At 47.9% G+C, this 18,029-nt stretch overlaps 1 protein-coding gene across 7 annotated transcripts in view; it reads right to left on the bottom strand.

The window, feature by feature from the left end:
- Positions 1–18,029, bottom strand: part of HSPG2 (heparan sulfate proteoglycan 2) — a 1,237,996-nt gene that overhangs the window by 808,418 nt on the left and 411,549 nt on the right. For all 7 annotated transcript variants that reach the window (XM_069610942.1, XM_069610946.1, XM_069610944.1 and 4 more), the window contains 2 exons: positions 5,184–5,331; positions 3,948–4,075 (listed from right to left, as the gene is read on the bottom strand). In XM_069610942.1, coding sequence (XP_069467043.1) covers positions 3,948–4,075; positions 5,184–5,331 — 276 coding nt within the window. The remainder of the gene's footprint in view (positions 1–3,947; positions 4,076–5,183; positions 5,332–18,029) is intronic.

The raw sequence follows: 18,029 nt of genomic DNA, 5'->3' as shown, positions 1-18,029 counted from the left end.
GCAGCTGCGCCGCCACTGGTGCTAGGCACTTGGTGAACACCCTGGGTGCCGACTTCAATCTGAATGGCAGAGCTCTAAATTGGTAGTGGCGTCCTTGGACTACGAAACTGAGGAACTTTGTGTCCTGTTAGGATGTGGAAGTACGCATCCTCCAGGTCCAACGACGATAGGAAGTCGCCCTCCTCCAGCTGTCCAAGCACATGCTGGAGAGTGACCATCCTGAACTTCTGTGCCTTGATGTATTTGTTCAACCGATGTAGGTCCAGGATGGGGCGCCAACCGCCTGTCTTCTTTCTGACGAGGAAGTATCTTGAGTATACCCCCAGAGCCTCTTGGGGACGAGCTCGATGGCACCTTTCTTGAGCATCGCCTTTAACTCCAACAGCAGTTGAGGGACGTGATTTTCCTTCCTGGCCACGGGAGGAATGCGGGGACACTTCTTTTGGAATTCGAGAGTGTGCCAGTGGCCCAGGGCATCCAGCACCCAACGGTCGGTGGAGATGGACTCCCACACGCTGACGAACTTCGCCAGCCGGCCTCCCACTGGGGTGCTTCGGTGGGGGCCTGACGCCACGGCCGGTTCAAACTTGCTTGGAGGCGGCCTTGCTGCCTTGGCGACGACGCCGAGATCCTCCTTGCTTGCCGCGACCTCTGTAAGCCTCCTGGGACGAGGAGCGGACCACCTGGCGATACGTAGATGAGCCACCCCCTGATCCCTTGCAGGCCCCCCGTCTGCCTCCGGAGCCCCGAAAGGGCCGTCATTGCTGAAGGACTCCCAGGGCTCGGGCCGTCTGTCGGCCTTGATGGCCTGCAGCGACTCATCCATCGTTTTCTCAAACAGGTTGTTGCCGTCGAACGGCTTGTCCAAAACCCTGGTCTGCACGTCCTGACGGAAGTCTGTCGCCTTGAGCCAGCCACGTCGTCGACGGCAAACACCGTTGCCTAACTGGCAAAACCCGGTGTCGGCAATGTCCATTGCCACCGTTATGGCGTGGTCTGACGACAGCACGCCTTCCTGAAGAATCTGAAGGGCCTCCGCCCTCTTGTCCTCTGGTAGGTAGTCCAGTAGGGGAGCTATCTTGTACCATAGCTCCCTGTCGTAACGGGCCACAATCGCTAAGGCGTTGGCCGCCTTAATGGTCATCGCCGCCAACGAGATGACCCGTCGCCCCATGGCGTCCAATTTCTTACCCTCGCCATCAGGTGGGGAAGTAGAGGTTGAGGCTGTTGCCCCTACCGCCTTCTTCTTGGCCGCCGCCGAGACGACCAAATCTGGCGTAGGTTGAGCCCTGTGGCACAAAGGGGCGGCGTCGGGGACCCGGTACTTCTTCTCGTACCTCCCCCTCTGGGCAGGCGTCGTGGACAGGTTCTTCAGGATCGTAAGTCCTCATCCCAGATATCGTCGAGTAACGGTACCGCGAGGACAGTCTTTCTCTTGGCCTCTCGCCGTTGGTAGAGGAAACCCTCCTTCGTGTTCCTCGGGGCAGAGCTGGAAGAGCTCGGATGCCCTGGCGATCATGGCGTGAAAGGAGCCAATTTCGTCGGGCGGGGAAGACCGAGGGAGTGGTGATGGAAGGTCTGTCTCGTCGTCACCACCGTCGTCGTCATCCGTCCCCGTATCCGTCGCCGTGTCATCCCTGGGGCCTGGTGAGGGGGATGAGGGCTCCACGGGTCGTGGGGGCATAAAGGGCGGGGAGGGATGAACTCTCCTCTGCTTGTTCGGAGGGCTTCCGCGATGGGCCCGGTTCTGGATCGTCCGCCGGGGTTCGTGGTAATGTCATCCTTATCTCCGTGCATAAGGTTTGGATCGCCATCAAAATGGCCGCCGAGTTATCCCGAGGCTCGGGCAATGGCTGCGACGGGAGGGAAGGCTGCTCCTCCACTGGGGCCTCGTCGGCGCCACAGTCGTTTTCTTTGACCACCTCTTCGAGATCCCTCCCGTGGGATCGTACCTTCTCGAACCTCTCGTTGAGGTTCTTCACGGTTAACACCAGCTCCTCCTCAGTCTGAATCTGTGTTCATAATTGCCACCGCCCCCCCTCTTTTTCCACCGGGGTCTTCACAGGGGTCTTGTCGATGGGCTGGAAAGAGGATCCCCTCCGCGGTGGCAGGGAAACTCTGGGCCCCGAGGTCTCCTCCTCTGGTGTAGCCTCCACAGGCTTCGCCAGGGTCGCCGCGACTCCCTCGATAGAGGCCTTAGCCGGGTGAATCAAGGCCCTCACCACCTTGGGCGCGCTTGAGGCCTTCACCTTGGGGGGAGGGTCACCGCCTCGCTCCCCCTCGGCTGAATCCATCGAGATCGACCGGGGCCTCTCCAGAAGCTTACCCGGGTTCTCAGATTTCCTCTTCCCCGAACCAGAGCGTTGGCTCGTGGTTGATGGTGCCGGGGAAGGTGCGCCCTGCCTGACAGCCGAAGAGCCCGACCGTTCGCCACTCCCAGTGCCCACGGACTCGCGGTGCTTAGCCTTCTGTTGGGCCCCCGCCGCCGGGGCGCCCTCACAGGACTTAGAAGACCGCTCGGACCTTTTCTTCTTCTCACCTGCTGGGCCCTTCTCCAGCCAGCTGGCGAGGCGGGTACGACGATCCCTCATGGTCCGTTCCGATAGGTTTTTGCAGAACGCACAGTCCTTCTGCACGTGCGTCTTGTCCTCATGAAGGCAGTAGAGACATCTCAAATGCTCGTCCTCCTTGAAAACATTCTGTAACCCGCATCCAGGGCAGTTCCTGAACAGCTTGGATCCGGGCGTCGAGCTTCCCTTGTCCTGGGCCATGTCCATGGTAGGCCTCAGATCTTCTGGAATCCTCCAAGAAGCTTAACTCGACGAAAACTTCACCCTTGAGGGGCGTAGAAAATTCTGAAACCGGTCTCCGTTGATTGGAAGTAGAACAGTGGCGCTTAAGGCTCGATTTAACTGAAAAATGAGAAAATCTCCTTGAAAAAAGCGTGAAAACGCAGTAAAAGCTCGAGAGCTATAGCACGAGGACTCCCAACACTTGAACGTGCGGTAAAAATCTGAGGATGGCTGCCGAGGGAGGGGCTTAGGGAGAGGGCAGTCATTGGCTGGGGGCAGTATGACCCAGAGACCAGTGATTGGTTACTACTAAGAAAGACAGATCAGAAACAAAACTGATACCGATTTTTTTCTTTACCGGGGATTCGCAGCCTGACGACGGGAAATATTCATGAGCATGTGAATCCATGCCAGACCCCATGCTGGGGAAAGACAGACCAAGATTGCATTCCCAGTGCTGCTCCGAGGACCAAGTAGGAGGCTGCCTAGCGACACCCTATCTCCATACCCTGCTCCAAGAGCCCAGGAAGATCCTGTGGAGCAGTAGTAAAGTTAAGGTAGCCACAAGCATGAATCTTTTGACCTGCAGCTCTTACATCACTAGTTATCTTGAGAAATACTTCATTGTCAAAACCATATTCCAGCCCTTAGGACGTATATATAGACATCCTGATTCCTATTTAAAAAGTATTGAAGTTCAGGCAGTGAAAGGGACAATGAGACCCCATTTATTCGTCATAACAAAAATTGTATTTGTAGGGCACATGCTTATCCTCACAGGGGTCACCTGGCACTGTAAAAAGATAAAGGTTTATGGTTTCCCAATCAATGCTTCTCATTTTATCGACCTCAGAAGGATGAGGGGCTAAGTGGACCTGCGCCGGGATTCAAACTGTGGCTAGGAGGTCAAACATAGATCCTTGCATTGGAGGCATTAGTCCAGTGAGCCAGACCCAGGGGAGCAAATGCCTCTAGACAGGCTACCTGTACCCTTAAAAATGCAAGCCTCTTGTACAAGAGCTACACTTCTTACGTGTCCAATCAGAAACCATCATTCTTAGTATACCTTACTGCTCCTACGGGAAGTCTCCATTGCACCAATGAACCCCAATAAGAAGGAAAATCAGAGTTATGTGGCAAAAGATTGGTACTCGCCTGCGTCTGGCATCGATGTATGGACAGGCACACGGCCTGCAGGCATCAGACGTTCCACGGCTTGGATCTCCAAAGAACCCTGCTTTGCACTGGTTGCACTGAGGCCCCTCCGTGTTATGCTGACAATTCTACAGACATAAAACAGTAAAAACAAATTAATTTCTTTAGTAGTTGGAGTCTTACAAAAGTGTATAGCTTTACAAAACAGTGATTTCTAGTTTGAGGAGCAATCAAGTCATCAATACAACGAGTACCAAACGTGAAAGTCAGGCTGTAAGGAGAATCTTCCCTGTATCTGTGGATTCTGGTTGGCACAGGGACCGGGCACCCAGACATTTCTTGTAGCAGGCTTTCCCTTACAGGCTATGCTGCAGATATGCCCACTGGATCGGAGGGAACAGTCACCTTGTCCTCCGTTGCCTCTTGTTATCAGGGGGTCTAATGTCTGCAGATACTGGCCAGAGGGCCCCCATCAGGATAGTTTCTGGAAGAGTGAAAGGACCAGTAGAACTTCCCCAGGACTGCTCTTAAGGGAGTCTTCTGTGCTTCTGGACTAATCCCCAGGCGTGTAAAGGATTCAAACCCTCATTTGAACTGTGAATGAATGATATGATCTGATAGGTTATTTATAACGTGCTTAATACCCAGAGGTTTCGAAGCGCGGACCCGGGGATCGAACCTGTGTTGCTCCGTGTCATCTTGCTTCCAAGGCGAGCAACCGTCTGATTGTGAGCCAACATTGGGTGGGATTCCACATTCAGCTTTTGTGATCTCCCTAGGTTCCCTCAAATAGGGATTCAGATCTTGAATCTGGACAGCATGCAACAATAGGTCATATCTGTTTATGGCAACTGCAGGCCTTGCTTTCCAAGGCAGCCACAGCTATGCCCATATATGATAACATTGTTCCACTCACCGTCCCTGAATCAATGTTTAGCAGTTGGACTTCTTAATGGATCTACGCAGGGGTTCCTGGTACCAACACTCTGGGTGAACAGCAGAAAAGAAAGAGGAAAAGAAAGTCCACCATCAAGCAGTGGAGCCCACAAAGCCAGCCGTGCAAAGACTTGCACGTCAACGGGATTCCCTGAGGCACTTGTGTCTCCCAGTGTCTCAAATCAACATGTCTGCCTCTAATGAGGTCCCAGATGCAGGCTGATCAAGCAATGATCTCCCAGTCCCACATGAGAAATGCGTTTTAAAAGAGGTGAGCCACTTGCAAGTCCCATTACTCACCAGACAGTAACCAGACACACTGTCGCAGGAGCTGGCATGTCCATTACAATTGCAACCGGAACAGGTACCCAGGAAGTGTCCTCCTGGAACCCTGTCAAATTGAGGGGCACACATCTCACAAGAGAGTCCCGAGTAACCAGCAGGACACCTGAAAGAAAAAACAAAAAAAACAGATTATTCTAGAGGGAAAAGTGGACTCCTCCCCAGGCTTTGAAGATCTGGTACCGTACAAGTAACGTTTAAATTTTAAACAGGGCACGTATTAGAAGATGCTTTAGGCTCTTCCACTAAACCCGCACTGCAATAAAGTGAAACCACTGAAAAGCAGCTTATGGATTGAGATCAGCATTGAATACTGGGGTGCAAAGTGGCATTTGCCAAGTATTGCCTTGCACACAACTCTCTGCAGGTTATTTTCCTGGGATCCCTGCAATCCTGAAACTGCAGAGGTCACAGACGAGTGGAGAAGTACTAGTTACTCGCCAGAGTGACTAATATACTCCTGGTACATTGTCCCATTTTACCCATACTTGTAGGAGGTCATCCCTGCTCACGGGGCAGAAATAGAAAAAGATTGCGGTCTGCATGCATGCACAACTCCACCTCCACCCAAGTCCTCCCTTGTGCATCCGACTACCCAGCGCATGCATGAGGCAGGACATGTGCAGGGTCCAATTGACCATGCGGGCCAACATTGCTTTTTCTAATCTAATGCTGTTCCGCATCATACTGCATTCCCATCCCTTTCTCTGGGATGGCATCTCATAAGTATGGAGGGTCAGAACGTACGAGTACCCAGGGGAGTGGACCCAAATTCGGCAGTCTAAGCCCCTTCCATCGCCTCTCCCCTTAAACGCAGCAAAACGTCCTGACAACCAAAAGCTAAATAATTACAAGTTCGAGTCCTGATCAGTACACACAGGCCAGACTTATTGGCATGGTTTTTGTCATTCTACAAAGATGCAAAAAACTAAAATATAGTTCCATCATCATAAAAATTCTTACAAAACACCTCATAGTAGCATATCTCAAAACCACACATTCAACGTTCATGCTAAAACTGGCTATACACACATACATTTTTTTAAAAGCTGCAATACAATTTAATACACATTTTGTTTTCCCCAGCTACCTGCAGTCGCCAATTCTGACCATCTTGACCGAGTTTATTGTTCCAGGTTATCCCTTCTCCCGATTTGCCAGGATTTCCTGAGAGGAACCATTTACATTGAGTTGGCGAAACATTGTGTGTATGTGCATGCAGATGGCTCCCACTCACGGTAGGTTATCCTGGCTAGTAGCTAAGGAATGGTCACCCCCGCAACTTTCTTAATTAATCATCAGTACCTCCACTCTTATGCCTTAGAATTGTTTCCTGCAGAGCATCACTTGCATTTTGATTCACTCATCACTGCGGCCTTCCCTTCTTGGCACTGTCTTCTTGTGTTAATGGAAAGTCAGACCTGGGCAATAAGTGGGAATGCTCTGGCGGCACAAAACAGGCCATATGGATAACTTCCTCTGACAGATTCCTCATCTTCAGATACGAGTCCCACAGCAGAGCGGAGACGAAGAGCAATGACACATCCCTAGATCAGAATGGTTTGGAGGACTGCCTGCCCAAATCAGTCATCCTGGGCATGCATAGCATCCAGGCAGGAATGTTCGGCAAAAGGATAGAGGGGCCGAAATAGCCTCCTGCCATTTGTCAGTAACAGGGACACCTCTCTGAAGAGCTGACTGGCCGCTATCCCCCCTAGTGGAATGTGCTCACAACCCCATGAGTATCTCTTTATGGGGGAACTTGCAGCATTTGGAAATGCAGCGTATGATCCATCTTGACATTGTTCGCCTCCAAGGATCTCTGCCTTAACGCCAGTAAGATTGAGATCGTTCTCATTGGGACCCCTGCTCCTGCATTTCCTCTCTCACTCTGGGGACCCTCCTTGGGCCCGCTGCCTTCACCCTCATCTGAGGCAAAAAACGGAGTCATCTTCAACTCCACTCTACTTCTCTCCACACATCACGGACCTTGCCAAGAAGGCCGATTTCCAGGTGCTCCTCCCGAGAGGTATTCTCCCTTTTCTCACCTTCCACAAGAAGCTCACTGTCACCAGTGCCCTGGTTCTCTCTAGGCTGGACTATTGCAACAGCTTCTTTCTTTTTTTTTTAATTCTCTTTATTAAATTTTCCAACAACTGTAACAAGCCCCAAAGACCCTCCACCCCCCTCGGTGCTGATGCAAGGATCGTGTGGTTAATCGTCCCATCTAAGCGTTCATTCAGAGTCAATCCAGGTCCAGGAGTCTCAAGCGCTGTGGGCGCCAGCCAATCCTAAAGTCATCCCTGAGAAAGGCAAGGACCTCCCCCCACTCACTTGCAAAGTCCTGTATTGCGTTGTTCATCGCATATGAGGCCCATTCCATTGCTACTAGCTCCCAAACTTTACGCAGCCAGTCCTGGAACATCGGGACTCTTGTGCCTTTCCATCTTTGCGCGATGATGGTCATTGCCGCCAAAGTAAGCATCACCCTCGCCCTCTCCCTACCCCTTGGGCCGCCTGTCGCTGTTGCTGGCTTTCATCCTAATAGAGACCATTCCGGGGGTATGCCTCCCTCCGCCCAACAGCCTCTTTCTTAATATGCCCATCTCTACTCTTCGCCCTCTTCAACTCATCCAGAACAGGACCGCAAGACTTATCCTTGGCCACAAGCCCAGGGACTGCATCTCTCCGGCCCGGAAATCCCTACACTGGCTGCCGGCAGCTGCATGGATCAAGTTTAAAACCCTCTGTACCACGCACAAGGCTTTCTGGGACCATGGCCCTCACTACCTTCCTCCTAGAGCCCTTTGCTCGTCTACTTCCAATTCTCTGCGGGTGAGTCGCTTGAGCCGAATCTCCTTAAGCTCTGAAAGCTCCTCAAGACCTCCGCCTCTTTTCTTGCTCCCTCTCCCTGTTAACCTTCGCTTGCTCCTGCTCCATCTGCTGACTAGCCGCTCTGTGTCCTGCGAGTCTTACAGGACACCAGGCCCCCCCCTGAGCACTCCCCTCCACATTTGCCCCCTGTCCCACTTGCACTGCCGCCTGGCTAAATTTCTACTACCGGGCTGGGATTGCCCCCTTTAGTACCAGCCTTCCTTGCACTTAACTCCGAGCCCTGGTACTCTGGGCGCACTTCTCCCTGTACCCTGGATCCCTGAAGGATCTACACTTCTTGTTGCATACTTGCACAATCGTAATGACACGAGGCCTAGTAAGATTATTGTCTTTTCCCTTTGTTTCCCCTCCCTTGCCTTGTTGCACCTTGTATAGGCATATAAAAAATAACAAGTCAATCAATCTTTCATGGCCATCCCCATCCTGGGACCTGCAGAGGCAAACAGTTGATCCTCCTTTTTTGCTCCCTCAATCTGGAGATGTAAAAAACCCAAAGGCCTCTTAGATTCAGATGATTCAGCGTCTTCCTCCTTGGAAGGATGAGGAGGTGGGTAAAAGACATGCAACTATTTTCCGAGTCAGGTTAAAATCTGACACCACCTTTGCTACGAAACATGGTCGTACCCTGAAGGTAACTTTGTCTTAGGAAGATAGAGATAAGAGCTTGGAGCACGCAATCGCTCTTGGCCGATGTTCTTGCTACCAAAAAACAGTTTCTAAAGTAAAAAAACAGAAGAAATAGGAATGCATTGCCTCAAATGGAGAAATCAGTAGGAATGTTAGTACCAGATTCAGATCACATGGCGATGCAATGAATGGTCTCTGTAGGAACTTGTTCATTAGGCCCTGGAGGAACTACACCACTGTAGGGATCCCAAAATAAGAGCCCTGCTTGGGCGTTCTCTTGAAAACTGAGATAGCTGCCAAGTATCGGTTCACTGTTCCAATTTTCAAAATAATTCTAACAAGTTAGAGCAATAATTGAAGACCCAAAGCAGTAGAATAAGCAGTTGGGTCAAGATCCCAATCCCTGCACCAGGGTCAAAATGTTTTTCAATGGCAGTTGCAGATGGCATTGGTAACTGGTCTGTGTGTAGAGAGGAGAACCTCCACGACATCGCACAGGTACTTATACCTCAACCTCTCAAAAATCATGCATGGAGATTCAGAGTGCCAAGGTTGCAATGAAGAGCCTGACTAGGTCAGAAGACTCGCTCATTGGGAGGCATTTAGGTGGGCAGATGGTCATTTCTAGGAGGATCGCACACCATGTCCTCCACACCCGATACAGCCGATCATAATCGTCGTGTTCTGGATCCTCTTCAGCCTCCTGAGAACCTGGGGGATAACATATTGATAAGAATGAGTAGAGGAGCTAGAGGTTCCACTCCACGAAGAACGCATCCCTTAGTGCCCCTCTTTCCCTGGCACAGAACTGCTCTCACTTCTGGCTGGAGCTGGTGGTGAACATGTTTTCTTCAAGCGTTCCCCAAAGATCTAAGATTTCCACAAGGATCTCCTGTCACAACTTCTACTTGTGGGAGACAACACTCCATTTGTTCAGTGCATCCGCCAATATATTCACCTTCCTTGCTAGATGGGTCGTCAAGGAGATCTGGTTCTTTCATGCCCAGAACCATAGCTGCCCTGGGCTCTCCGAGCCACTACTAACCATTTGGCCTCAGACGCGTCTTTGAAGACCTCTCTTTTTTAGGTTCTATTCTGCATATCACTTCCTCACTCTGACTTTGGGCGTATGTGCGCTGTAGAAATACATATAACATAGTGGCAGCCCTTAATTGAAAAGGGACAGCAACCTCACACCTCCTTGTTGAGGTAGTGCATGGCCCATTTGTTGTCTGTCAATTACAGGACACCTTTTACCATAATAAAAGGTATAAACGCCTTCAGAGCGAGTCTGATCACCCTCAGCTCCGACAGGAGTCATAAGTCCAAAATGGAACATAAAACTGCCATACTTTTCTGGTACCATAATTAAAGTAGAGTAAAACCCTTTGCCCACTCCATGATGGGGACAGGTTCTATCGCTGCCTACTGTAGCAGGATCTGAATCTCCTCCAAAAGGGTTGGGTCTGTGGATGACACCCTCCCCATGGGTGGACGATCTGGAGGTTTCTGCGAATTTGAAGACCCCACCTGGAGGACCGAGGTATTCAAAGTAATGCCTTGCCAAGCCTCTATGAACAGACATATCTTTGCCCCTCCACCAGATTTGCATACTGCAGAAGCGAGTCCAAGAGGCTTCTGGGATGAGATGGAGGGACCATGGCAAAGCACTTTGAGGCAGAAAGTGCTGTGCATTTCTTCCTTTTCCCGACCTTGTGAACTGTACTCCTCTGCCTGATGAAAATTAGCTTTCCTTCTGACTGAAGATTTGAAAAGGCCCAAATCCATGGCCTCTAAAGTAAGCCGGTGTGGAGGAAGCAAACAAAAGGGCCATCTGATGCTTTACTGCCAACTGTATGGACATGGCTGTGGCCTTGGGCTAGATTTTTTAAGTACCTGTCTGCTTTTGATCCAAATGATTGGAATCCATCAATCGACAAGTTGAGCAACTTTGCATGGACATCCATTACAAAACCTGCAGTCCTTAATCATGAAGGCCTTCAAAGTATGATGGCTGTCCCCATTGGATCTGGCTATGCATTCGGCCATGTTCAACCATATTTGAAGTGCCTCTGCTAAACTCCACTAGATCTCTGAATCCTCCCTGTAGCTCTCTTTCTGGTAAATTTGATGCACCTAAAATGCTTTTCCAAAGGCAATGGGAATATATAGCCGATGCCCACAAGGCTTTTATGGCTTTGAGGGCCACACTACTAGACCCAAATATATTTTTGCGCAGGGTGTCCACGTTCTTGCTTATCCTGTCCAGTGGACGGGGGGGAAACAATGACGCTTTGGTCGAGGCTGTAGCAGCTTGGAATACCATGTTCTCCGGAGCCGGGTGTCTCAATAGGAATACATGATCTGTTGAAGCCAGATCATAGTTCCATGCCAAATCCTTGGCGACTGTCGGCACCAAAGAAGGCGTTCGCAATAAAGCTGTTATGGGTCAGCGACCGGTGCATTCAAAGGGAGAACTGCTTTTGAGGTCTGCTTTCTAAGATATCTGTAAAGTCATGCTGCTGGAATTTTCACAAAGATCTCAAGATCAGGCAGTGTGTGGCCACGGTGGACCTTTCCGTCTCAGTCTGTGTCTAAACAGGGGTCTGCCACATTTGAGAAAAACATTTGGATCCAAAACCTTTCCCAAGCCTTGGTGAAAGATGCTGCTGGCAGACACGGCCCCTTCTTCGAGGGATTCGTCAGTGCTCTCGTTCCTCAGAGACCAGACGGCTGACAAGGGATTTGAAGGGTACAGGGGATTTAGAGGTGTTCACAACATGTGTCTCAATCACCATCCCAAAAGATTGCATTTCAGCATCAATGGCATGGAGGTGAAGACACTTTGCATTCCTTGCCAACAACGAATAGGTGGGTAGTAAACGGGAAAGAACTGGTTCATATGGGAAGGGAAGATAGTGGAACATTGCATTATGGATTGGCCTTCACCAAGAGGAGAAGGCCAAGTCAATTTCTAATTCATGTTTGATCTAATATTTGTCATGAAAACTGAGAGCAACGGCCTTGAACCTGGATATAGACCGCATGCTGAACAATGGCCAAAAACAACCCACAAAGAACGTCCTCCAATGTCTGCCCTTTTTGTGGAACTTGGTGGCTGCTTTAAATGAACGTCTTGTGTTCTCATTAAATTGTGAATTTGTTAGGATAATAAAGGCCTACTTCATCAACCAATCCGCCAATGCTTTATGAATACAATGAAAAAACAAAGATTGTTAATTTACTAAAACAAACATCTGTAGCCTTTCTACATATGATTGGATAATATATTGATCATGTACTATAGCAACGCAGAATGCATATTATAATTGAATGAAAAGATGTTTGAGCAGATAGATCACCTCACACTGCTTCACCCACAGGGCTGTGTTCATGTGCAGGCCCACTGCTGTATGTTGCCTTCCTTAACAGGGTGGGCAGGCAAAACAAAAAAAGAATTGTGGCGTTAGGAAAGGGCAGTGCCTTTGGTGATGGAAATGACCAGGACACACCTTGGGAGGGTCCACCACATGGCTGCCTGTTTCAAAGCAGTGTGTGCCCAACTTTTATTCGTAAATAGATAACATGTCCATGCTATTGTACAATCAATGCTGGGGCCATCAGTTTTGGGCATTCTGCCTGGATGTTAGGCAAGCACACTTCCATCTGATAGATCTAGCCTGTATTGTGTTCCATGTTCACAATAGTAAATACTGTATGTTCTCTCACTATAAACACAAGTGCAATACTGTGTTCACCACTATGTGGTGAAAACATTGATCAAGTGCAGTAAACAAAGTTCAAAGTAATGTTAATAAATAGATTTGCTACTCTTGTACAGACAATAGCTCACCATGCTACACACTTGTTGAAAAGGACAGTGCTCATACGCCTGATCACACTATTAAATTCAAGCCGAGTCAGCATTTCCCCATCTCGGATGTGAATTGGTTGTATTTATATTTTGCTGATAGCACCTGGTGCTACAATGGAACAGACCAGCAACAGATGGTGCTATGTTTAAAAAAAAAAAGGAACATCATATTAAGTATAGTGCAGGTCCAAGGCTCTGCTCATCCAAACGAGGTCTGTAAAAGTGGTTAGCCACTGCCAATGAAGAGAACTAAGTGTTAGTCTGTAAAGGTCATTCGGTAGCGCAATTCAAGACCGCGGAAGAGAACTAATAAGGCCCATATCCTAGCTTTGCCACTGGATGATACAATGAACCTTGTCAAGTCGTCTTCTCTCACCGTTTAGTACTGCGCTGTCTTTTGTCAAAAGATTTGCCTACTCACATTCTGACTGCATTTCTAAGCACAGTGCCTGCAATTTCATTTCACATAGGCCATTTGAGTGGAAAGGGTTTTGGCTAGAAGAGAACCACCCAAATGTCGCAGGCATCTGGCTGGTTAATTTTCAGCTTTACATACTTAACAGACAGTTAATATCAATACGCAAGTCTCTGTTGAGGGCATTTAAAATTGACATACAGTAGTAAAACTCAGAAGAGATATTGTTGGCAAAAATTAATTATTGTTCAAGTACTTTTGTACTAGACTATTTCATGGAGAAGAAAGCTACAATCGTTTGCCTATAGCAATGCTTCTGCAATTTTTATTAAATATTGTCAAGATGGTTTATGTGATTAGCAGTTTCCAAGTCATATTTGAAATCCGGTAATTATCTTAGGTCATGAAGTAAAACATTCACAAAATGTTGCCTTGGCGTAACAAGAAGTGGGATCCAATATGGTCACATGTGGAAATGGAGCTCAAATCCCATCTTCACCACCAAATCAAAGTGTGTGTTGTCCCGAGAAACCCACTCAACCCTCAGTCCTAAACCAGCCAAAATTGCCATTCCCTCAGTCTTTCGTAATACCCAATGCCCAATAGGGAATTGGTTGTCCGGTTAAACAATTCAGAAAAGCACCACCCTACAATTTTGCTTCATATATTAAAATATTGACGATTAATCTGCAGCACACCACAAAGTAACTTGTTTCATTGTGAACTAATCAAATACAACTTGAAGTGTGTATGCGTGTAGTTTTTATAAAATTACTATTGCGCCTAAAACCCATGCTTCCCATCTCCTGCCAGGAAGGCTGTGGCAGCCTCACTGGGCACAGAGACTCCAGTCCGCTTACTAATGGCGGCACTGTATTCCAAGGTTATCTCCAGAATGATGTTCTATTTTTTGATACGAGCGTCAAGACGTGCTCGTCTTTCAAACATTTAATCGAGGTGAACCGAAGACTGCTATATTTTTATGTTCACTGCAGACCCCGATGGCAACCCTGCTCCTAGCCACAAAGAGCTTTCACCCGACAAACGCCAGCGGCGAAAAGTAGCCAAGGCTGCTGTCATTTAATAGGTGTTTAGCTGCTTTAATCAGGAATGTTTCGGACACGGCGCCTGCCAGTCAAGCGTTGATTTTTGCTTTCACGTTTACGGAGTAGACTTGTATTGCTTATGACCCCCTTCTGGTCTCTTCCTACTTGCTGCAGCTCTTCAGCCTAGAAGACCTATTCACCTGAACCTCCTTGCACTGCAGATTCTGCTTTAATGCCTGGGTGAGGAACAGAAGGGTTCTCATATACATGAAGTCGAAACCTCCTTCCCTTTCTTGCCCTGTTACTCATTCCATGGTTCCCGAAGACCAGGTCTGTATCAAGGCTTGACACTGTGGCCAGAGTCTCTACTGACCTGAATGGAAGATCTGTGCACCTTTAGGGTTTTAGCAAAGGGGCAAAGTTGTGAATGTTTGTGATGGAGCAGATCAGTGAAGAGCAAAAGTATTGAAACAAACAGAATTATCTGTAGGGACAGTGTCCTCAGGGGCTGAAGCCATGTCTTGTAAACCACAAATAATTTGGGGTACCTGTTCAAGGTTTGTGGTAGCCTCAGCAACTGGACACGTGCAAATTAATTTGTCAGACACTACAATTAACTGTGTCCCAACCATCGACAGCCATTGCTGCTACTTTTGAAGGATTGATTAATTTAAATGAAAAACAGATTTTGTTTGTAATAGGAGAGAAATAAAATAGACGCAACGTGCAATGAGTTTTTTTACATCTCTCAATGGTAGGTGCTGAAATTTGCAACTTTGATAAAGATATTCCGTTGTAGAAAACTGGGAGTTCTTTACAAATGTGGTCTTGAGATTCCACACGCCTCGCTACCGACAAACCTTAAGTGCGTGGGAGGGTAGAAAGTTGTGATAGCACATAACCAGATCAACGAAGCTTATTCACAAAGCTCTTTTTTAGCCACAAGATCAGAGCTGGTGATAGAGGGAAGAACAGAAAATGGAATTGATAACTGCTGTAACTACAGAAAGTTTTTCTTTGCGTGGCAGTTCATTGGCTTTTGCAAAATGATGATTGGTTGAAAAACACGTGCTAGAAAGCAGTTAATTATGCACAAGGGATGTGTTGGATTTCTTAGGAGGGTTGGGAAAGGTTCTTGGCTTATTGTCACTATGGTCTTACTCCAACAATGGGCGGATACTTCAGGAATCCTTCTGTGACAATCCTTCCAAATGGGCAACTGCTCATAGTGATGACGGTAGACTGGCCAACACTGGTTTGTCCCGCCTTTATTTCAGCAATGTACCACAAATGCACTTCAATTGGCGAATGATATTAGAAAAAATAAAATCTCACACTGCAGTCAGAGTTGTCCAAGGACTGAACATGTGTGCTTTTTCTTCTGTTTCCTGAACAACATACTTTTGATCTTGCTTTCATATATCACAAAGCATAAAAGGAAGACCTACATCTTGAATGTGACGATACTTTGACTATGGTGCATTGCAACCAACACATCACAGACATTTTACCATTGTAGCGTGCTTTCACAGCTACATGGAGAATGGAAATGATGGTATTAAAAAGATATTTGCTTTCCTTGTGCAGAATGATAACTGTCTTGTCCTACCTACTTATATCGATTATATCGAATTGCAGCTATGTAATAACAGTGATGTATTGCTACAATTACATGTTTATGCAAATACTTAAATTGCTGTGTTGACTTTTTTTTCTGAGAATTGACATTATTGAAAACAAAACATCGAAAGTGAAAAGAGAAAGTCAATGTTTATATGAATTACAGGGGAGAGTATCTTCTGCCTTTCCATGGCGACACAGGATTGCATAAATACACTTAGACTATGTTCTTTTCTGTCAGCAGCAGGAGTCACCAGCAGGGGAGTTTCCTCCAGTCTGTGCTGCCAGAGCAGGCAACATTAACTGGTCCGTGTTTGATTGTCCGTTATCACAAGATGGCTACAGTGAACAAGGATGGGTCATAGCGATAAGAGCATAGAGGTGTAAGTGAGTCTCAATAGAAAACACCTAAAATACATCACCATAAGGTTCAGAGTCAGCATTCAGAAAAATCAAGCAAGTGCGAGGGTTAACATTCCCTCAACTCTGGTAATCAACAGGGATTAGCACCAAATTAGACCGGTCTTGCATTGGTAACTGGATGGCAGCCAGACTTCACTCTTAGGAGGCGTTGGGGAGATTTTTGTAAAACCATCATGAGGGCTGGTTAACCATCAAATCTAATGGTAAAACAGTGTTTTCCACAAAAAGGAAAGTCTAGACTCGGAAGCTGTATCTGAGCAGTAAGATTAACATTCCAGATATTGGCCATTTTGTTTAAGGGGCTTCATATATTCCGGGAAATCTAAAAGGTCTGTTCTGCCCACATGGACTCTTTGTGAGCCCTAGATGGCAGTCTCCATAGAGGTTTGAACTGGCTTAAACCAGTTCCTGTCCATGGGCAGACCACTACACTTCCTGTGGAAGTGAACTGTGCATTTGGTGGTTTTTGAGGTCGACCTGATTGGCTGCCCCCCAAAACCTTTGTTTATTGTAAACCTTGTAATGGGAATGGTGGCCGGTGAGTGAAGGTACAAGTAGGGAAGCCTTGTTCCTACAGTCCGTTCCAATGGATTTTGGAAGGTAGACAGGTTAGCTTGCCTGCTGGACCATTTTGCTGCTGAAAACCTGTTGTAGCCCAAGCCTGACCGTACTTGTAGGTCTGTGGTCTCTTGCCTGTGCTCCGGTTTGCATTTTTGAGTGGACATTCTTCCTAACATTCACCATCATTCTGCTGCTGTTCCTCCTAATCTGCTTGGGTTAGACTTTCAATCCATCCCATTTCACAATTGTTTCCCACCAAGGTCTTCCGCCTTGATTTTGGAAGCTGCCACAGAGTGGGAAGGTGTTCGGAACTCATGCTTGGGCTGGACGGCTACTTTCTTGGTGGGACCAAGCCTGATTTGCTTATGGTCTTTCCTGCTTTGTAATGGCTTGGGAGGCGAAGAGCGATGGTCTGGAGGGTTGCCCAGAGCAATGCCAGATGTCAGATTAATTCAAAACCTTCCAGCCATCAACTCTTGTTTTGCTTGAGTTGGTGTTTCCAAACATGAACCTCGGGTGGTTCTTGTGCTTGAAATGAATCTACACATGGAAGTAGGCATCCCGGAGATCCAGGGACACCAAACAGTCCTGCAGCTCAGGGACGTGAAGGATCCGGGATAAGGAGACCGTCTTAACCTTGTCCTTCCACAGGTACAAGTTCAAGATCCTCAGGTCCATGATGGGACACAGACCATCTTTGAGATCAGAAAGTAATGGGAGTAGCAGCCCTTCTCTTGTTCTTAAGGTGGTACCAACTCTATGGCCCCCTTCTACAGACGCTGAAGGACTTCCTCCATTATGGGTGCGTCTGGTGGCAGTGAAGGGCTGGGGAGTAGTCAGGTTGGCATTGAGGGAGGCAGAAACCCCAGAGACACCACACGTAAAAAAGCCCAAGCATCTATAGTGGTGTAATGCCACTGACAAACAGGGACAGCCTCCCTTGTCACTAGAGTCAAATGGATGAAGTCCAATTCACAGTCACATTGAACTGGGGATTGCTGTGGGGACGGTACGAAAGCCGCCTCTATGGGATCCTCAACCTCTACCTTGGGGGGAGGACACTATGGAGCTTCCTGCCAGAGGTCGCCTTGCCCTTGAGATGTTGGGCAAAATCCAAAATGATGACCCCTTCAGAGCAAAGGTAGAAAGCTGCTGCACAGCAAAGCCCAAGGACTTGGCTGTGGACTTCAAAGCTTGGAATTTCTGCAAGGACACATTAGTTCCAAACAGTTCATTCTTGGTGATGGCATATCCAAGAGCTTAGACTAGACTTCAGGCACACATCTCCTTTGAACCAACCCAGTGCCCATAGCATGTGCCACACAATCAGCATTGTCCAGGCC

This window comes from Ambystoma mexicanum, chromosome 8 (genome assembly GCF_040938575.1).
Source record: "Ambystoma mexicanum isolate Mex_15411 chromosome 8, UKY_AmexF1_1, whole genome shotgun sequence".
Lineage (NCBI taxonomy): Eukaryota > Metazoa > Chordata > Amphibia > Caudata > Ambystomatidae > Ambystoma > Ambystoma mexicanum.
The sequence above is the reverse complement of the archived record's forward strand: the minus strand, read 5'-3'. Positions and strand labels throughout refer to the sequence as shown.